Here is a 22,653-nt window from a genome sequence, read left to right as displayed (position 1 = left end):
GCTCTGATTTTTTTTCCCATTTCTATATAAAAATATATTACTTAACAATTCACACTATAAACTACAATCCATGGAAAATATGGGCATTAAAGTGCTTAAATTGAATATATTATTCAATTTATTGATAATCACTACACAATTACCACATATCTCATTTAATCATTCAATTAAAGAAGATAAAATACAAATACATTCATAAAATAGGTTGTAATTAGAAATCCAAAACCCATTTTTATTCAAACTAATAAAATCAACCACACTCAAATAACTAAAATAATTTATAATTCATATCATAAAGTACAAGTCATGGAAAATATGAGCATCAAAGCGCTTAAATTAAGTATATTATTCAATTTTTTGCTAATTAATACATAAAAGTAACATATATCTTTCAATTCTTCAATTGAAAAAGATAAAACACAAACACAGTAATAAAATTATAATTCAAACTTTATAATTAATTTTATTCTAACTAGCAGATTGGATAATACCAAAAATTTTAACTATTTACTTATTCATATCCTAAAGTACAAATCCTAAACATTTTGAGCATCAAAGAGCTTAAATTGAGTATATTATTTAGTTTATTGATAATCAATACCTAAAACTAATATATCTTTCAATTCTTAATTGAAGAAAATAAAACACAAGCACACTCATAAAATTACAATTTAAACATCAAAATTAATTTTATTCTAACTAGCAGATTGGACAACATAAAAAATTTGAACTATTTACTCATTCATACCCTAAAGTACAATCCTATAAATTTTAGGCATCAAAGTGCTTAAATTGAATATATTACTCAGTTTATTGATAATTACTATAAAATTTACACATATATCACATTCCTTGAATTGAAGAAGATGCAATACAAACTCATTCATAAAATTACAATGCGGACACCTAAACCTAATTTTATTGAATCTCAACCTCACAAAATAGAAAAGATTCATGAACTAAAACACCTATGAACTAAAACTTCAATTTTTTTGCAAAGGAATAACAAATTAGTCGAAATCTAGGGCATATAAATTTTACTTATCGATGATTCAAGGGTTAAGATGGTTTAGTCGGGTTCTGCCACCTCTCTTATTTTTGCCTTCAATATCGATGAAGATGATTTAAGGATAAAGTCGAGGAGTGCGTCGTTGATGGTTTGGAGTCGTGGAGGAGGAGTGTGTCGCTGAGGTTTGCAGTCGCGGAGGCGGAGTGTGTCATCGAGGTTTGGAGTCGTGAAGTTGGGGAGTGATGCATCGGACGTTGGGAGAGAAAGGAGCAGTTGTGCGTTTTAAATCCAAATGAGGGTCATATGATAATTTCTCTAGGGTTAGCAAATTAAAATAAATAAACTGGGTTGGTTAGGTATTGAGAACAAATTTATATTGACATGAGAATTGTATGTAAAGTTTAATTTTGGATTGGGAAATTGAAGGCAATTTCCTCATAATTTTTTCTTAAAGAACTAGTTAAAGTTAAAAATTTCAATTAGTTAATCAATCAATTAAATAAATAATTGATTAATTTCTTATTTTTTTTTAGTAAAATGTCAAAAATAATATAGATTTCTTATGTTAATTTCTCTAGAAATTAAGTTCTGTTTTGCGATCTATAGTCACTATAAATCGGCATCATATCAGACCGAACCGGTTTGGTTTTTAAAAACCTCCCCACTCAAAAACCCTTCCTTCTTCGCCGATCCCGTTGCCCACCCCAAGCACGCGCGACGCCACGCCGCCACGCCGCCACCGTCTTCTCCGACGCCTCTTCCTCCTTCTCTCCAAACTCCGGCGCCGGAGGCGGAATAGCAATCGGACTTAACTCTTCGCATTCTCTCACCGAGGATCGCGCAATCCCCCTCCCCGCTCCGTGCTCTTGCGTCGACGTCTTCTGTTTCTCCCAGCCACACCACTACGAGAAAGGAAAGGCGTGACGTCCCCATCCTCTCCGTTACTGGCGCGGGGGAGAAATACAGCCGAGTAGGTGGGAGTTAGCGGATTGTTTTTATTTGCGTTGATTGGGTTGTAGCTGCGCATGTAGGGTTTGAGTTTTATCCTTCCTATTCGATGTTCTACCTTGCTCTTTGAGCAGTAGCCGATGATCTCCCTACTCTCGTCTCTTGTCGTAATCCCGCAGATGCCTTTTTCCGCCCCTTGTCCCCGAGAACCGTAGCAGCCTCCTCTTCCATACGCGTCCGTCTCTTGCCATTATTTTCCTTTATCAGAAGCCCTTCTTCCCTCCTAACACACGCCATTGTGACAGTTCCTTTTCCTGCAGCAACCGAGAGTGAGTCCGAAGAGGTCCTGGGGCTCTAGAGTTTTGTATTTTTTTCCCTTCTAGATTAGCTTTTCTCTCTTACTTTTCTATTTTTATTTAATTAATTAATATTTTTGCTGATGTGCTCTGGAACTTCGTTTCTTAGGTTGACAATGGCAATGGATCAGGAACAATCGCACAAGTCCCATCGATCACATAAAGCGGGTGCTTCTGCCAAAAAGAAGAACAAGAAGGGAAATTCAGAGGAAGATGGAAAGAATAAAAATCCAAAGGTTCATGGAACAGCCAGCCAAGCGAACCACTTTTCCATATTTTTTTGGGGATTTTTTTCTCTGTAATCATTAAATAAAAGGATTTTATCTTTTTGTCTTCCTTTAGGCATTTGCTTTTAATTCGGCTGTGAAGGCCAAGCGACTTCAGTCTCGAGCTGCAGAGAAAGAGCAACGCAGGCTTCATGTTCCCACCATAGATCGCTCTACTGGGGAGCAACCTCCTTTTGTTGTTGTTGTGCAGGGACCTCCCAAGGTCATATTTTAATATCTCAATCACAATAAAATTTTAAGTTGCTTTGGTCTAATTGCTTTGAGAGGGTGGTTTGAGAAATAGGCATGATTGACCAAAAAATATTTTGCAGGTTGGGAAATCTCTTCTGATTAAGTGTTTGGTAAAGCATTACACTAAGCACAATCTTTCTGAAGTTCGTGGTCCAATTACTGTCGTGTCAGGTTTATATTTTTTTTCTTGCGTAGTTATTGCATTACCTTCCCTTTTATCTGGCATTTTTTTAGATCTTAATATGAAATAATAAAATATTTCTTTTAATTTCCTAGGAAAGTCAAGGAGGGTGCAGTTTATCGAGTGCCCAAATGATATTAATGGTATGATAGATGCAGCAAAAATTGCTGACCTTGCACTGATGCTGGTTGACGGTAGTTATGGTTTTGAGATGGTGAGTATGACTATCTGTTTTTTCCTATTATATTCATATAGACAGAATCTGGCATAGTCAGTTGCCCTAAGCCCAAAGGTTAAACCAACTAAAATTTTGAAAGTGACACATTTTGCCTCATTTATCTAGGTTGGAAATGAAGATGATGTTCTTAAACAAACTTGATATTCAGGTCAATGAGGACTCATTTATGTTCATTTGATAAGACAAAATATCCTAAATAAACAAGCTTATCACAACAAAAAAGCTTGAATACTTGTGAGCTCAACTCATTAATATTCATCAACAAAATTCATGGACAACTTATGAACAAATTGATTTATTAACTTGTCTAAATGTTGATTATGATCATATTGTATTATTTTTATTCAAATGTATAAATGGATGATACTTTTTTTTTTTGTAACTTTTGTTAAAGACTAGAAAATGATTTAAGTACTTACTTTTAACTAATTTATAAGGCAAAATATCTCTAGTTGAGCTTGATGAAAAGCTTGAACCGTCTCAAGCTTGTTGTGATTTTAATAAACAAGCTTGAATACAATCAAGCTTGACTTGACTTGGCTTGTTTACAATCCTACATGTAGCCAATTTTTTATGCATACACAAGATTGTTAGAAAAATAAAAGAATTGTACACAAAATTTGTCTTTGTGCTTTAAAGTAGACATCCAAAAATTTAATGAACCACAACTATGAGCCCTTATAAAGGAAGTTTCTGAAGGTAAGACAACTTGTTAATAATGTGTCATGTGTTTTTGGGAATTTTAACAAAGTCATGTTTTCTAAACTTGGTGTTGATATGTCTCGGAGTTTATTAACCTACATGCTAAATCATTTATCATTGGTGCAATTAATCACAACATATATATCATCATTCGTCAACCATTTCCCTACATGCTATTAATTTTCATCAAGCACACACAAACTTGAAAAAGGTGTTGTAGAGTATGTAGGCAAGTGGTTTCTAAGTACCAAAGCATTATGCACTTAATCATTTTCTTCTTGGTAGAAATGTTCCTACTTGGTGAGCATGCTCATTTAGGGGAAAAACTGTCATGTGCATGCTATAATGGTATACAAGTTAGTAAGAGAAATTTATAAGTAATCTTGTGCATGGTTTCTATTCAATAGCCACATTTGATCTAACAGTTGTGTTCATGAATGAAGACTATGTCACTATATAGATCATACAGGATGTAAAGACCTGTGATCTAAAGATTCTACTACATAATTCTCTTTTAGCCCCATGTTAACAAAGTCACAAGACCCAAAGTGGTGTCATTATACAAAGGTATTCAGCTGAGGTTCAGTCTATATTTCTTCTGTTGCCTAGTAACGTTTTCCTTTGTGTTCGTTGCCCCCACTTATATGATGACTAATTAGCTTTAGGCTATCGAGCCTCCCTATTCTAGAGGATTCTTTAAGATATGCTACCATCTCAATTAATTCTAGGACCCTATGCATGTACAGGTTTCACATACACAATAAGGTAACTATATCATTTGTGGTTCCAATGCAACAAAACCAAATTTGTTAGTTGCAACAATAATGTCCCACACATATGCTTTTGTTTGGAACCTAAGATGATGTCATGTGGTTCATTGTTACAATTTATTTATCATTGTGAAAAATTCTTCTCATAGTTGCATGCCTTATTGACTTCTTAATGTTGTGACGGTTGGATTTTATGTGTAAGCATATTGACTAGGTGAATCTAAATTATAATTTCTTTCCTTACAGGAAACGTTTGAGTTCCTTAATGTGTTGCAAAATCATGGTTTCCCAAAGGTTATGGGAGTTCTTACACATATTGACAAGTTCAAGGATGTTAAAAAGTTGAGGAAAACAAAACAGCGATTGAAGCATAGATTTTGGACTGAGATTAGAGATGGCGCAAAGTTATTCTATCTATCTGGGCTAATTCATGGAAAGTAAGAAAATTCAAATTGTCTTTCTCCTCTCACTTTCTTTTTTCTTCTTGTGAGTATTAAATTGTCTTTGAGTGCAAACCCTTGGTAGTTGTTCTTGATTGTTTAACTAGTTGCAACTCACTTGCACACCATTCAGAAATACTGTTAGCGATATTTTTGATATTTTGTTTTGCACAAGACCTCCTATTTACTTAATGAATCTTAATTAGATGGACTTGTTCCATCTTATGCTCCAAAACTTTTTGTGCTACGTAGATGATTGAGAAACTCTTGATGCTGCTCATAGTTATTTTTTGAAGGCTTTACCTCCTCTTTCTCTATGATATATACATGAAAGATTCCTCCAGTCTATTTTTTTGTGTTCAAATCGTTTGGTTCATTCATTATTCAAATTTGTGAATCTTCTTGAACATCCCAATTTTTTTAATTTTATTTTCTATCTTTTATGATGATCTGATAGTTGATTAGTTCTTATCAACTGAAGTTGTACCTATTTTTTTACATGCACTATAGGTACCCAAAACGTGAAACTCACAATCTTGCAAGGTTTATCTCAGTAATGAAAACCCAACAATTGTCTTGGAGATCTTCTCATCCTTATATATTGGTAGATCGCTTTGAAGATGTCACCCCTCCTGAAAGAGTGCATGCAAATATGAAATGTGACAGGAACATCACGTTGTATGGCTATCTCCGAGGTAGCAATATGAAGAGAGGGACCAAGGTATTCCTTCGTTGATATCGTATTGTGCTAATCATTTCTGAAGTTCTCTTGACTCCCAATTTTCTCTCCTGCATGGTTATATTCCTTGTAATATCTTACTTTGAAAATTCATGGTTATCAAAATCGGTATGGTTGTCCAGATCAAATGGTCAACATATCTGTATCTGTCTTATTGGATCACTAGGACCTGGGCAATCAAAATTATTGACAAAAGATAAAAGAGTTGAAAATTTAATAATTTGATGCAAAAGATACAAATGAGGTTCAATCATAGGATTGATACAAACTATGAAATAGCATGATAACACAATGTAAGTAATAAATTGTAGAATTGATTAATTAGATTAGTTATTTATTAGTGATTTTGTGTTACTGTTTGGTGAATAATACCATATTATTATTTTTATTATTTGTTAAAATGATATTATAGAAAAAATCAAATGGGGTTCAATCATAGGATTGATACAAACTATGAAATAGCATGATAACACAATGTAAGTAATAAATTGTAGAATTGATTAATTAGATTAGTTATTTATTAGTGATTTTGTGTTTCTGTTTGGTGAATAATACCATATTATTATTTTTATTATTTGTTAAAATGATATTATAGAACAAATCAATAATATTATATTATTGCCAAATGTAATCTTTTAGATTATTGATAAACAACAAATCAAAATTTATTAATGCCAAATATGATAAACAACAAATCAAAATTTATTAATACTAAATAAAAACATTAAAGTATATCCACTCGGATTCCTCTCTTCATGGTCATTTGCTTACCCACCAAAATCAATGTGGTGTGGTAAATATGATACATTTATTAATAAAAGTTATTGAATATCATTTATTTCATATTAGTGGATTTAATTGAGAATGGAATTTGAGATAGTATTGATCAGGAGAGGAGAGGTACTATATATTCTCTCTCGATCAATAAGTACTTGTCCAAGCAATACTAAATGAAGGGATGGATAAAATGTGCGGTCCAATTAGTGGTAAGGCACATGCAACCACAAGGTTGGCCTGGTAACAAATCTTAGGCAGGAGGTTGAATTAGCTGGATTGGTTGAGTTCGTCAAAATTAATTTAATTTGGCAAAATTTAACCTATTTCATCCTTTTCATTCATAATTTGATGAACTTTAAATTAATTTAATCTATTTTATAGTGTTGTTAACTCATCTCTAGGTAGTTTCTTGGAATATATACTTTCTTTAAACTTCTCTTTCTATATATGGGATGACTGATGTCTTGGCTCAGATTGACCTTTGTGGACACGGACCCAACTTGGGGTTTCCATATTGGTATTGGCCTATTTTGACTACCATTTGAAAATTTATCTTGCATTCTACGTTTTTAGTTTGTTTATGGTTAGGTTCTAATTGTTTCAAACAAAAAAAAAAAATCTGAAGAAGTCAGTTTCTAAGATGTATCTAAGTTAATGGTTGAAGCTATAAAGCAAGAATGCTGCGATGTGTGGACTGACCTACCTTTATCTTTCTTTCCTCTACTTTTTAAAATCAAATTTAGTATAAATTTAAATGATTTGATGCCATTTTAAATTGATTTCTAGTTTTTTGAGTAATTTTTAGTTATATTTGTTTTATAATATCCATGAGCTGGAATCAATATTTTCTTTTTCATTGTGAGCCTTTCATTTTTGAGCATCCACATCAATTTCTCTATTATTATATCTAAAATTTAGGGTAAATGACCCACTTTATTAAATTTAAATAATCACTTTTCACTACACACTACATCAAATATCCTAAAATTTCTATCATCCTTAATTTTTTTATTATTTTCTTCTCTTTCTTCTATTTTTTATTATTATATTTATGGAATGAGTGGAAGGAGAGAGATTGAGCGGAAGGAGAGAGATTAAAAAGAAATATTATTTTATTTTTAGGGTAGAGGTTTCATTCCCTAAATTTAGAGAATCACTATTCATCAAATCTAAATTTAGGGAATGGATAGGGTAACTGATGCAGTAGTTCGGATCCTCTGTCCCGAAACTTCTCTGTCCCCATGTCCCACTGCTGATCGGACGGTCCAGATTACATCTCAAGGATGTCTTGCACATCACAAGGATACTGCACACATCTTAAAGATGCCATGATGTCTTGAGATGTAATCTGGACCGTCCGATCGGTAGTGGGACATGGGGACAGAGAAGTTTCGGGACAGAGGATCCGAACTGCTGATGCAGAGGGTTTTTAGTTACCTTATCTAAAATTTAAGGTAAAATCTTTAAATAGGGTTGCTGACAGGGTTACAAATGTCGTTTCGTGCCGCTCGGCACGGGCGGTTTTTACCGTTCCGCCGGGCGGCCGAAACCGGCACGGGGGGCGTCCCCGTCTCGGCGGCGCCGGAGGAGACGCGGGACGCCTCCGTCGGCGTCCCGTGACGCCTTCGGCACCGAAGGCGTCGTGTGCGACGCCTTCTGCAGCGTCGCGCACGACGGCGTCTGCGGCGCCGGAATCGTCCGGCAGGGCGCGACCATCGCGGCGCGATCTCGCGATCCCGTACTGCGCGTTTTTTTTTTTCTTCTGTTTTTAATAATTATTTATTTTATTTAATTAATTTAAAGAATTCCCAAGGAGGATGTGTAATATTTCGAAGAGGCTTTTATAAGCCCTAATTAAATTATCCTAATAAAATAAATAAAAAATATATTTAAAATTAAAATAAATTAAATAAATTTTATTAATTAATATTCTGAAAAAATAATATTTTAAATTTCATTTAAAAATTTTAAAAAATATATAATAATTCTTATTTATATTCTAATATATTTTTTATTATTTTAAATTTCATTTAAATTTTTAAAAAAATTTAAAAAAATTCTAAATTTTTTTAAAAAAAAATCTAATAAATTATATTTATATTCTGATATATTTTTTATTTTTTTAAATTTTTTTACTTGATAGTTTTTATTATTTAAAATATATATTATTTAATTAATAATTAATTAAATGAATAAATAGTTAATTTATATAATTATTATTAATATAAAGTAATATCTTGTATTAATTTATTATTATTATTATTATTATTATAGATACTTCCATTTTAATTTGAATTATTAATATATCAATTCTATTTAAATAAAATTATTTTTAATTATTTTTTCTAACAATATTAAATTATTCAATAATTGAGAACTTATAATAAATCAATATACAACTTATTTTTATATACACAATAAACATATTTATCTTATAATTACTATAGATAAATAAAAAATACCGAAACTGTATCGGCACGGCACGATACAATACTGAAACCGTATCGTTCCGGTCTGAGACCGAAACCTCGGCACGGGTCGAAATTTTAAACCTTGGTAGCTGTTATGTATTCAATTTTTCATATATATTTATATTTATATTATTTTATATTTTGACAATATTTCATTATTTCGTTTCTACCTTTTATATGTTAAAATCATTAACATAAAAGTGTTTGTAACAACAAATTGTCATCATCGCCCAGGTTGAACATGTTTAATTTAAAAAAGGAAGTGCCAAAACAATTTTTTATAATAAAAATATTGATGCAGAATAATGATCCTTGGCTTAAGAAAATAACTTTCTCGTTCAGATGGGGAATCAATTCTCCATATGTCAAGCATCAACATTAGCATCACCAAGATTTAGGCCCAGTTATCTGTGATTGGCTGCATGGATCTAGTCTCTTATCTTTTGTTTGAACTCTAAGCACTCTACAATTAGTAATATCTAGATCTCTTAATCATGTTTTTAATCACATTAAATTCTTTGGTTTCATGCTCTGCTATTATGTTCAAATCAAGTTGTAAGTTACACTTTTTGATTAATCAGAAATAATTAAGTTGACTGTCCTTGTTGGGTAAACAAACAAAAACACAGAGTAATTGTTTTAACTGAAAATAATGGCGCTTAGCACTTGGAGTTGGACATTTGCTCAATATAACTGTAATTTGTGAGATGTAGCGAAGTTATCCTTGTTGTCATGAAAGGAAAGTTAATTTTCGAAAACCAAAAATTAGAAATAATTGCAATTTTATTTGGTCTACAACTAGGACGATGGTCTAGTTTAAGCCCAATTAATCCCCAGTTTAGAACTTACCCTGGTCAGTACTAGTGGGATTTTACAATCTCATATTGGGTTTGATGTGAACTGATCTAGGATGTTGCAAGGATTAAACTTACCTTGCATTGTCTGATCAAATTAATCGGAAGAACTAATTAGTTTGTTTTCTTTTTGGACTTTGCATGATACATGTTTGAATGAGCCAAATTCAGTTAAGTTTGAAGCTGATATCCATAGTTTACCTATCAAATAGTTAGTGCTGTTTTGCTTCTGAGCTTTGGTAATTGCCGGTTCTCTCTCAAAATCTTCTCCTAACATGCTACTGCCAATTATGCCAGGTGCATATTACTGGTGTTGGTGATTTTGCATTAACCGGAGTAGCTAGCCTGGCTGATCCCTGTCCTTTACCCTCATCTGGCAAAAAGAAGGGTCTGCGTGACAAGGAAAAATTATTCTATGCTCCTATGTCGGGTCTTGGGGAGCTGCTTTATGATAAGGATGCGGTGTATGTAAACATAAATGATCATCTAGTTCAGTTTTCTAAAGTTGATGAAGAAACTGGATCCTCTGGGAAAGGTATTAAATATGCGATATTGTATTGTACTGCAAATTTCATCTATTTGTAGCATCATGGAATTGACCTCCTTGTTGGATGGTTTTATTTCCTTGAGCTAATTGGTTACAGTAGTGATACTTTTGCAACTAGCAATTCTTATGAGCTTGAACAGAATAGTGTGATCATTTTTTTTCTCTTATTTCTGTTAATTGCTGTCAGGAAAACCTAATGATGTTGGAGTAACATTGGTAAAAACACTTCAGCAGACTAAATATTCCATTGATGAGAAGTTGGAACAAAGTTTCATAAATCTTTTCAGTAGAAAAAAGCCTCCTGCTTCCGATAATGGCCATGCAAAGGGTAATGTACCGGATGGACAGCACCATGATGGGCACAGTGGGGGACACGTTAGCATCCTGGAAGAGGATGCCAATCATTCTGGTGATGAAGTATCAGAGGATGATGAAGCTGGGAAAAACAATCTCACAGGAGATAGTGATTCTGATGGTTTTGATGAAGGGAATGATTATGCCACGGATGATGATCTTGAAGATGATGAACAGATGAATCCATTCAGCCATGATCTCAATGAAGAAGTTGAGCTTCATAATGGAAGGTTAAGGAGAAAGGTGACCTCATCTAGCTTTGGAAATAATGATCATTTACAGGTAATGGGATTTTTTTTGTTTGTGTTTTTCTTTATTTATGATTCCTAATTTGGAGCGAATATGATAACAACTAAGGTTTATCTCAATTAGTGGGATCAATTATATGGATCCTCCTCACCACTATGCTCAATCCCTTTCTATACCATTATCTATATTTAAATGAACCATTGCTTCTTTTTTATCTTCCTTTTCCTCGATTAATGTGCATAATTGGGGTATTTATTGACCACCTAGGTACATATTTGAACCATCTTAAATGTATCTCTCGGATTTTTTTTTGTTAATAGCCCCAATCCTAACTTTCTCTTTAATGCTCTTATTTTTTATCATGTTTATTTTGTATTTACATATCTGCTTTAACATATTCATCTTTGTGACTCTCATCTTTTATTGGCTTAATTCATAAACTAACATTCAACTCTATATAACATAGTAGGCCTAATTGTTGTTTTATAAAACTTTTAACTTCTAGAAGTGCCTTACTATCATTAAAAAAAAAAACAATTGACACCCTTCTCCATTTCAACCATTTTGCTTGTATTAATCTCTCTATCTTTTTACAAAAACGAACTTAAATATTTCAAGCTCTAGTAACTGGTCATCTCCTATCTTAACCCCTACATCTACTACTACTAAATTTAACTTTCATATATTCTGTCTTTAATAAGTCAACATTTTACTTTCAATATTTCTTATCAAGATTTGAGTTTAATATTTACTTCACGTGTCTTATCGTTAATCGAGACAATGCCATCTACATTTAACATTCATCATAGCAATGCATCTTGGATGCTTCTAGTGAGTTCATCCACGACTAGCTTAAAGAAATAAGAATTTAGAGTTTAGGGTTGATGTAACCCTTATCATTACATCCTTGGTTAATCTGTCTAGAGTCCTCATTCTTGTTATTACATCCTTATCCTTAATTATTTCAATATACACTATGTTAATAGCTTTTTTTAGGTTAATGAATAATATGTGTAAGATTTGTTTCTTTTCCCAATACTTTTCAAATGTATAGATTTTATCTTTGACCTTTCATGCATAAATTCAAATTGACTTTTGGTAACTTTGGTCTCCTTAAATCTTTTTTTTACCACTATGATGATAATAGTTTGAAAAGCCAGGAAAGTTTGGTCCATAGATACAGCACAGATCGGTATCATTCATTCTGTTCAGTTAGATTAACTAGAGAATAGATGCATAGAAAAATCAGAGCTTGTTTTAGCTTTTATAGTTGTTTATGATGAAAGACACAACCCCCCTTTATTTACTAATCAATTTTGATTCTATTTATAGTAATTTAAATGGAGTTTGGTATTCTACTGTTAGTTACATATTATACATTAACATGTATTTCAAATAATACCCTGACATGCTACTCGTCTCTTGAGTACATCCCAAGTCCCAACTATTTGTGGAGCATATCACTCCATTGAATTCTATGCAAGATTATATCACTAGTATATTTAAATCAATTGAACCTCGAATTCTATGCAAGACTATATCACTAGTATATTTAAATCGATTGAACCTCTTTTTGTTAACTAGAGTTTGTTTGTTTGGTGGATGGAAAGATGGGAGAGAGGGAGGAGAAATGTCACAAAATGTACATGGTAATATATGTTCTATGCTGTGTAATTTTATGATTTTCCCTTTCTTTCCTCTTCTCTCCCTATCTTTCCACTTAATTTTTTTGTGATTCTATCTATTGTGCCATCCACATGGAAGGATAGTTGGGTATGCCAGACAAATTATCTATTACAAAAGGTGTTTTTTAACTGTCTGTTCGTTTTCTTCAATTTTCTTTATGTCGCTTCTATGTCAAATTTTTCTGCCGTGTGGTTACCACATGAATGACTTAGACTGACCATTGACTTGGGTGAATGTGTAAAATGCCCCAATTACTAGTCTCTATTTTCAGTCTTGTTCTTCTGTGTTGCATTAGTACAGAAATATTCAATGATATATTTTTAAGTAATTTTTTTGTAGATTCATGATATAAAATTTTGGCACACCATCAACTGCTATTATTGTTTGTATATAAAATCATGGATTAAAGAATTTTTTGTGCACAAGAGAACTTCTGGCTCGGACACTATTTTTTGGTTTTAGAATGATGTTTTGGCAGAATTTTTGTTTTACTGCATGTTCTTCTTACCACAGATTTGTGGTTCTTTGAACTTCAAATGAATATCTGGTACTTATATGGCTTTCAATTTTTGTCCTTTTGCTGTGTCTATAATCAGAAATCAGTTGAATGATTTTGCTCCGAATGAATAGAAATGGTCTATGCTTTTTGAAGTTTCTGGTTATTTTGAGGTACTTATCTGGTGCTTGCATGAAACCTTTCCATGCTGTTGAGCGAAGTGCATTGCTTTAGTACTTTTCATGAGTTGATTGTGGATATTAAATTGATTTATAATGTGATTTGTTACTTTGATACTGCAAAATGCTCTTCACTTGTCATCTCAATATATACAAGGCTTTTAGGTGGATAAATATGCTATGAGATGCCTTGTCCAATTTTTATTTTTCTGAAGATGTTGATGTGTGCACCATTTTATGCCAGGTAATCATATTCATCTTATGCCTGCAGATGTTATCACTTGTTATAAAATTTATCTGTGACCGAAGGAGCTTTTGCACCTACAGCTATGTTTTCCTTATGCCATCAGTGGCTGGGCCTTTTACAAATTGTTCATCATTTTAGTCTTTTACCTTGCTTGCATATTACTCAAATATGGCCGGGCAGTGATTTTTCCTCCCCCTAGGATTTTGTGTTTGTTGGGATTTTTAAATAATTGCTTCATAGCTTCAGGTTCTCATGTTGGACTTGTTTCAGGATTCTGGAGATGATTTGCAAGAGTTTGATGATGACAGTGACAACGATGATGTTCATGATGATAAATTGCATTCTAGTTCAGAATCTTCTGAGGGTGATGATGATCTCAACTCAGGTATCAAGAAATTTTATGCTTTGGTTTTTTGTTTTGGTTTTGGAGCACAATTTGTTGCAGCTTTCTCAGAAGTATACAACAGAGTTATAGAGTGGAATATAATAAGACGAGGCGCAAGAACAAAATAAAGTTGTTATTTGAGAAGTTGTTGAATCTTTAATTACGTGAAATCGTTAAAAACAACATTCCAAACTTCACCCAAGCATATTAAAGAATTTATGCAAGTAAGATTGCTTGCAAAAATTAGTACTGAGTTTTATGGTGTTATATGGGCCTCATGGCTTACAAAGACTGATTATTAAACCAAGTCAGGCTTTAAGAAGTTAATAGCTTGAAGAAAATACTCATGAGTTCAAGTTTCATATTCTTGGCCTAAATAATTAGAACTGGGAACTTGATGATGATTGACTTTAAGCTGATCAAATTATTATTAATATGTAGAAATCTAATATAATGCTATCACAACATCGTTGAATATACTAATATCTTCAGTAATACTTGACTATGATTTGCATTTCAATAGCTGCTTTTGGAATGCATAACCTAACTTTGGATTGAGAAAATGATTTTCTGGTAAGAGGTGTCGCTCATGAACATACTTTCTTTACTCGAATAACTTTAAGAAACACCAAGTTGCATTTGTCCAAACTATCTCAGGTGACTACATGGATCTTATCTCTCCAGAAATATGATTAAGATCCATGCTTATAGAGGTTTGTGCATTTTAATGCTAGTTGTTGAGGCTAATGCAACTCTTAACCTTTTTCATCCAAGTTTGAGACGTTGGCAGTTTAATCTTACAGCTGTCCAATGTAGTAGAATTGTGTCTCAAAATAATCGACAATATTATGTATATGCTCATATCATTCTGTTATCAAATTCCTCAACATTCTTTGATTAGTATTATTAAATCTGGCTTCTTACGAGATTTTTTTTTGTAAAGAAAATGTATTTTTTTGTAATCTCCCCTCTTACCAGAAGATTTGAAAAGTGCCATTTGCTTGCATTGATAGACTTGTCAGATTTATGTGGTTCAAGGTTACACTTACAGTTCACATTTAAAAAGATACATTTCTTAAAAAAATATAAAACGGCCATGATGATTTGGTTCAATTCAACACTATTTGATATGAATCTTGTTTTTATACAATTCTAAAAAGGAATGAATATTTATTTAAATCCAATTAATCAAGTAAATTTAATTCAAAAAAGGCATTAAAATAAATCTAGTGTATTAGAAATTAAATCAAAGTCATAAAAGAAGAAAATATGAATTTTTTGTGATATGGTAAAAGTATAAAAGTCGAAGTGAATGTAATCCCAAAGTATCATTGACAGAGAAGGAAATATTATAAGTCTCTTTTAGTCGTTGATTGTGCTGACACTAGTTTTTTTATTGTTCATTTCATTTCACTTTGTATTGCAACAAGAATTATTTGCACAATGCTATATGAATAAACACTAACTTACTTTTACCAAAATTATTCCAAATAAAGAAGAGTTGATTTTTTAAAATATATGTCGCAATTTATTTGAATTTTACAATTCACAATTCTAAAATTCATCAAATGGATTTGACAACCTTGATTAGCTGTGGTATTTTTGGATACTAAATAAGTTGAGTTTGTATTTAGTTGACACTTCTAAGGTTCCGTGGTCTCAAATTACTTTGAATTTTGAAATCCGCCCAATGTATGAGACGGATCAAATTGATTAGTGGACTGGTGTTTCTAATAGGATATTTTACATCTGGGATCCCTTTCTATATGGAAGAAATAAGACCTTGAAGTTTATTGTATCTATCCTGAGGGCTCTTTATTGGGTATGTTTCCAACTGCAAGGTACCTTTGAAAAGGAGCTAAAGGGCATTCCTTCCAAGGATAGCTATTTACATTTGCTTTTTAGTTACTGAAACAATGCTTCATCATTGTAACATAAAATTTAAAATAAAATCATGCAATCATTTTGGCATCTGCTTGTATGAGGATAAGATGATTGCTACAAATTAGAGATATCTGAAAAACGCACTAACCAACATTATTAACCTTCTAACATTGACTTGAAATTAACATGTGTTCCCCTTGGGTTCATTTTACCAATTTTTTAAAGTTTACTTCCATTTAACTTTGCTTTTCCACCGAAGAATTGATATATACTAACTGTTGCGTGATTGTAAAACTTATGTTGCTTAACCCATGACTTCTCACTACTTAAGTCGGGTTGAACTAATTACCAGTGCTCGTGTGATATTAATTTCAAAAATACTTGGTTCATGTCTTGAATGCCAATTTTATGTTTGTTGATATTTTAGAGGCTAGCTAGCTTGGGAGAATTTCAATCATAAGGAATTTAAATGCCACAGGACAAATTAAACTCAATTATCATTTTCTTGTAAGATTTTTCGAGATGTGTTATGATAGCATTTTTATGGAGAATTAGATTTTTTTTTCAAAATTATTTTGATATACTACACAGTGCAGATAGTTCTTCCATTAGTGCTCCCTCCCTGCATGATTGAAAAGTAAAAAAACATTCAATTTTTTTTCCCTTAGTGTTTACACAAACAGTTATTCAAAATATAACTTTGGACTACCATTCAACTTTTTCTTTTTCTTTTCTTGATTATCAGGTGATGAAGCTGACCATAGTTCAAAGTGGAAAGAATCATTGCTTGCTAGGGCAATGTCAAGAAAAAATGGTAACCTAATGCAACTTGTATATGGACCCAGCCTACCAGTATTGTCTACCACTTCAAGGGATGCAGATGACAGTAGTGAGAATGATGAAGAGTTTTTCATGCCAAAAGGAGAGAGAACAAAGGTATTCCAATGATGTTTAATACAAATTTGTGCACCTTGTTTTTTTTTCTTATTATTGTCAATTTTGATTTGTTTTGTATTAATTTAAATGAATTGGCTTCATTTTCAGATAATTATTTCTGACAGTTAAAAACTTGATTGCAGAACTTAGGGGACAACCTGAGTGGTGATAATCTCAATGCTGAAGATAGCTCAAAGTTCACCAACACTCACCTTAAGGATTGGTCTGATGAAGACCTTATAAAATCTGTCCGTGATCGCTTTGTAACAGGAGACTGGTCCAAGGCGGCGCAACGAGGTGAAGGGGAAGGTATGGGAGATGATGGAACAGTTTTTGGTGATTTTGAAGATTTAGAAACTGGAGAAGTGTTCAAGGATATTCCAGGAGATAATAATAATGGTGGTAGTAAAAATATTATCAAGGGGAATGACCCTGAAATGGAAGAGCGAAGACTTAAAAAGCTTGCTCTCCGTGCAAAGTTTGATGCCCAATATCCTTTTATAATGCTGCTTGTTAGTCATTGTGCTTTTTTACTTATAATTTCACTCTAGGATTAACGTCTTCATACTTAACGTCTTCTATCCTAAACCTGCTTAATGTTTGAAAAAAATGCTTTTCATCATACTCTCTATGTTCATTGTGTTGAATATGTATATTTGTTTGTCGCTACCTTGACTTAAGCCTACAGCTAATGGATCTGACTTATCTGATGAAGAAGATCATAACAAAAAGAAATTTCATCAAAATCAAGCTGGTGAGGCTGGTGGATATTTTGACAAAGTATGTTTGTTCATTGTACACCTTTGATTTTGTGTCAAATGTTTGATTCTCCTCATTTGTAGATGAAACTCCCACAACACCTAGATCAAGAGTAGAATTCACTTTTTCCATCTCTGAATGTCATTTTTTATGCATTTATTCTGTTTCTGTTTCCACCTGTTGTTGCTTAATTAGTATTCTGAAGTTGGTACTTGGTTATAGTTGAAGACTGAGATTGAACTTCGCAAACAAATGAACATATCTGAGCTTGCTGATCTTGATGATGCAACTCGTATAGAGGTGGAGGGCTTCAAAATTGGCACTTATATGAGATTAGAAATTCATGATGTTCCATTTGAGATGGTTGAGCATTTTGATCCCTGCCACCCTATCATAGTTGGAGGTGTTGGTCTTGGCGAGGACAATGTTGGATATATGCAGGTTTTTTTTTCGTTCCTTCAAGTTCTCTTTTTGATTAAATCTGGTTTGTTATATCTATTAAGTTGGAAGTTGATATCATGCTCATTTGTGATTTTTCTACTGAGCTGAGATGTTTTACTATACACTTAATTCCATTATTCTTTATCCTTTTAAACTAATTTATCAATGATTGTTATCGTTAACCTAAAATGGATGGGGGTGGGAGGTGTTAACGATAGTTCCTTTCTAAAGGATAGGCTTTATTAAATGAAAGTGATGAGTTGATAAATTGGGAAATAAAATCAGATTTCCTCAATTAATAGAGAAATAATGTTGTGACAAACGGAAGGTTTATGGGTCTAATTGTAGAAGTCATCTATTTTTAATTGACTAATAGGATACAATCATGTGATAGCTATATTGCACAAAACAATATGCTAGTTTGGTATTAATTGTTGATTGGCTAACCAAGCTCGAGCTACTAGGAAAGTGACCAATTTATATGTTTATACTCCCTTGACTTGATTGGTTCTGGTCTCCCAACGTATGAATTGATTTGTTTTTTTGGGAAACAGTTGGAATTTGAATTCCCAACATCCTGTATCATGTTAAAAGATGAATGACTAAGCACTTATTCAAAACTTGAGCTGTTAGGAAATAAACAAATTTATATATTTATATTGTTAACATTTGTCATATGCACTTAGTTGAGCTGAACTTGATTAAATTACCACAGTTTTTAGTTTTGAATTTTGAAAAAAAAAGTTGATTCTTTGGTCGGTTTGGTATGGTAGCAAACTAGCAATTTCTACTCAAATTAATAGAACATTGAGCCACATTACCTTTTTTTTTCATACATGAGTCTTGCTTAATTATGCCATTATTTGGAGCTTCAAATATATAATGTGCTTGGAAGTCCTTATGTGAGGTTCTATAATTAAGCATTTAGCAGAAGTTTGAATTATGCTTATTTGGGTTCACTTCTATTTTATGCTTGTTTTGATTTCCAGACTAGAAGTTCAAATTATGTGAGGTTCTGTAATTAAGCATTTAGTAGAAGCTTTATGGAATCTTTCATTTAAAAATATGGTAGCTTGTATTTTGTGCTGATCCTTGATTTTCTCATGCTTGATTCTTACATCTTTTATTGATTGATTCTATGCTTATCAAAGTTCTGAATATTTATTTAGGTTCGGTTTAAGCGGCACCGATGGCATAGAAAAATTCTTAAGACACGTGATCCAATTATAATATCAGTTGGTTGGAGGCGGTACCAGACAGTTCCTGTGTATACCATCGAGGATAGAAATGGGCGCTACCGCATGCTGAAATACACACCAGAGCATATGTTTTGCTTAGCCATGTTTTGGGGTCCTCTTGTTCCTCCTCAAACTGGAGTACTTGCACTGCAGACCTTAAACAATCAAGTAATCCCCTTTTGGAAACGTATATTTAATTTTTCCGAAGTTCTTTTCCTTTTAAAAATGATATGGGAATACTTTTGTGAAACTATCAGCAAGTTGTTTTCCTTGCACATAATGTACGGGCCTTTCTATTGCATAGCAACTTAAACGTGGGCGGTATCAGCTGATAGAACTATCTCATTATGCCAAAACCAATTTGACTTTGCATTGCTGACTTTATCCATTTCCTGAAAGTTTTACTGCTCATCAGGCTGGATTTCGAATTGCTGCTACAGGCACAGTGCAAGAATTCAATCACGAAACAAAGATAATGAAGAAGATCAAACTTGTTGGTCATCCATTAAAGATATTCAAGAAGACAGCACTCATCAAAGACATGTTCACTTCTGACTTGGAAATTGCTAAATTTGAAGGTGCAGCTATTAGGACTGTGAGTGGCATAAGAGGGCAGGTTAAGAAGGTAAACATGCTGCAAGTATTCATTTAAATTTTAATTTGTTCTGCTTGTTTTGCTATTTTTCTGCTTATCAATGATTCACGGCAATCACTTGGTTGCTGGGGTGCATGCATAAATTGTTATCTTTTATTAAGACCGGCCTTCACATCTCATTGCTATGACTTGATCTTTTGTATTTTAATTGGCACATTCCTCCTGTTCTTATATTCCTTTCGTCATCATATCTAATTAATACTATGGATTCTTCTTTAGAAACCTATATAGAGTGAATTCTTGTATCGTATTGCTATATTTTTGATACTTCTGTAAGCATGACATCCTTCTCTCTTCGTCTAACATGGAAAGTGAGACATGTTTTCCTAGTACCTCCTTTGAATATGATTGTGTAATGTTTCAGGCGGCGAAGGCTGAATTAGGCGACAAGCCAAAGCAGCGATGGGAGAGTGGGAAAGAAGGGGTTGCAAGGTGCACATTTGAAGATAGAATTCTAATGAGTGACATTGTTTTCCTGCGGGCATGGACTCATGTAGAGGTTCCACAGTTCTATAACCCTGTCACTACATCCTTGCAACCAAGAGATCAAACATGGAAGGGCATGAAGACGATAGCCGAGCTTCGGCGCAAAAACAACCTTCCCATACCGCACAATAGGGATTCAGATTACAAGGTGCTGCTTCATGTGTTTTTTTATATACCTGAGTTTGTAAAATCATCTACTTTCATGTCTTTATCATTCCTCATTCTGAATACCTCAGGCAATTGAGCGGAGGCCAAGAAAGTTCAATCCTCTGGTGATCCCAGCAAGATTACAAGCTGCTCTGCCTTTTGAGTCCAAACCAAAAAACAAACCACCTCGTAAGCGACCACTGCTTGAGAATCGTCGTGCTGTGGTAATGGAACCTCATGAACGAAAGGTTCATGCTCTTGTCCAAAACCTTCGGGAGATCAAGAGTGAGAAGGTGAAAACTCTTTCTTGCAAAAAGCAGATCAAGTGTTCATTGTAAATGCCTTGTGTTTCCTCTAATCCTTTGCCACTATTGTAGACGAGGAAGCTGAAGCTCAAGGAGCAAGAAAAAAGGAAAGCATATGAAGCAGAAAAACTGAAAGATGAGCAGTTATCGAAGAAGAGGCAAAGAGAAGAGCGACGAGAACGTTATCGCTTGCAAGACAAAAAGAGAAGAAAATCATAAGCAACAAAATAGTTTGTTTGGCAAATGTATGCCATATACCGGTCCATGCTGGCGGCTCTAATAGAGTTGTAATCATATGACAATGTTCGATCATGTAACAAGATAATAATAATATTATACTTATTTTTATTTAATTTTAGTTCAATTTCAGTTGTTTATCTTTTCAGTAAGGTATAATTGACCAATGCATATCGTGTATTATTTTTATTGTACTAAAGTGTGACGCCAATGAACTGCTTTCACCTTAGGAAACGTTAATGAACTGCTTTCACTTTAGGAAGGTTTTTTTTTTTAAACAAATATTCAGATCTTATCATCTGACTAATTTTAAAGTGGACGGTCTAATTTTATATTTCACCCATCAAGTAAGCCTAGGAAGCTCTTGATGTGGCATTCCACTTTTAATCACAATGAACCTTAGTTGTTTGATAAATACATCATACTCTTTACCACCACATTAAGCCCTAGGGGCAATTTAGGTAGATTGCGATACAAATCTATCATTTGAGTATCAATTTAACTATGCTCGTGGGACCACTTAAGGTAGATGGACTCTATCCTTAGTTGTTAGAGTACCTGTTTGATTGAATCCATTGATTATGATATATTTTTTTTTTACATTTTTTATCATACATATAATTGATTGTTAAGTTTCAAAAGTCTAGTTTAATAGAAAATTATTATATATAGAAAAGTAACTTATATGTAGTGAATCGTGATCAAATTTATTTGATTGCTATATCTTGAATTGTTTATTCATTAATGTAAATCAAGTTATTCATACCCATCGAATATGCTCGTAGGCTTCTACGAGCTCCCTATGGTGTTTTTTTTAACCATGGCCAATGCATAGGAATTTTTAAGTGCTACTCAAATAGTGATAACCCAACATCTTGGTAAAGATGATAATGTTCATTTTAGGCGGTTTAATATTACTGACTCTCCGATTAAATATAAATAAATAATCATGAAGGTGTGGAGGGAGGGGGCATTTTATTTTAGCACAATGATCCTTTATACGGGGAAAACTAAACACTCAACGAAATATTTTACGGTCATTAAAAATTAACTTCAAGATCTATTAAAATAATTACCCATACAAATATCATCTATATCAACCCGTGGAAGCAATGATAACCCAACATATGAACCATACTCTTAAGAGCTTTAGTCATCATAGTTGAGTTATCCCTATTTAATTTATATGTTGAGTTTTAGGACCTTTCCCTTATTCATCTATTATGCATATCTCCCCAGAAGTCTTTAATAAGTGGATCTACAAAATTCTATAAGATCAAAAAACAATAAAAAATTTGAAAATAGAAACAACTTGAGTGCCAAACTTAAATAAAAGAGTTAGACAACAAAAACAATGCTGAGAAGTTGCTTTAATATGGTTAGGATCGTCTTTGGGGAAAAAAATCTCTTCCAGTTTTA

The 22,653-nt window shown here is 33.1% G+C and overlaps 1 protein-coding gene across 2 annotated transcripts; it reads left to right on the top strand.

The window, feature by feature from the left end:
• Nucleotides 1-1,667: 1,667 nt before the first annotated feature.
• Nucleotides 1,668-21,374, top strand: LOC121975156 (ribosome biogenesis protein BMS1 homolog). 2 transcript variants are annotated; one of them, XM_042526605.1, is made up of 19 exons: nucleotides 1,668-1,979; nucleotides 2,423-2,549; nucleotides 2,656-2,802; nucleotides 2,912-3,002; nucleotides 3,108-3,226; nucleotides 4,969-5,159; nucleotides 5,673-5,883; nucleotides 10,301-10,538; nucleotides 10,738-11,186; nucleotides 14,032-14,146; nucleotides 16,776-16,966; nucleotides 17,110-17,456; nucleotides 17,653-17,746; nucleotides 17,948-18,166; nucleotides 19,336-19,572; nucleotides 19,820-20,029; nucleotides 20,424-20,693; nucleotides 20,782-20,985; nucleotides 21,070-21,374. In XM_042526605.1, the coding sequence occupies exons 2-19, from the start codon at nucleotides 2,430-2,432 to the stop codon at nucleotides 21,214-21,216; spliced, it is 3,600 nt and encodes a 1,199-aa protein (XP_042382539.1). In that variant the 5' UTR covers nucleotides 1,668-1,979; nucleotides 2,423-2,429; the 3' UTR covers nucleotides 21,217-21,374. The 2 variants fall into 2 exon arrangements, with proteins under 2 accessions (XP_042382539.1, XP_042382538.1); XM_042526604.1 differs by having other exon boundaries at nucleotides 1,668-1,983.
• Nucleotides 21,375-22,653: the final 1,279 nt, after the last annotated feature.

Source organism: Zingiber officinale, chromosome 4B (genome assembly GCF_018446385.1).
Source record: "Zingiber officinale cultivar Zhangliang chromosome 4B, Zo_v1.1, whole genome shotgun sequence".
Taxonomy (NCBI): domain Eukaryota; kingdom Viridiplantae; phylum Streptophyta; class Magnoliopsida; order Zingiberales; family Zingiberaceae; genus Zingiber; species Zingiber officinale.
This window is presented reverse-complemented; position numbering and strand designations above follow the sequence as displayed.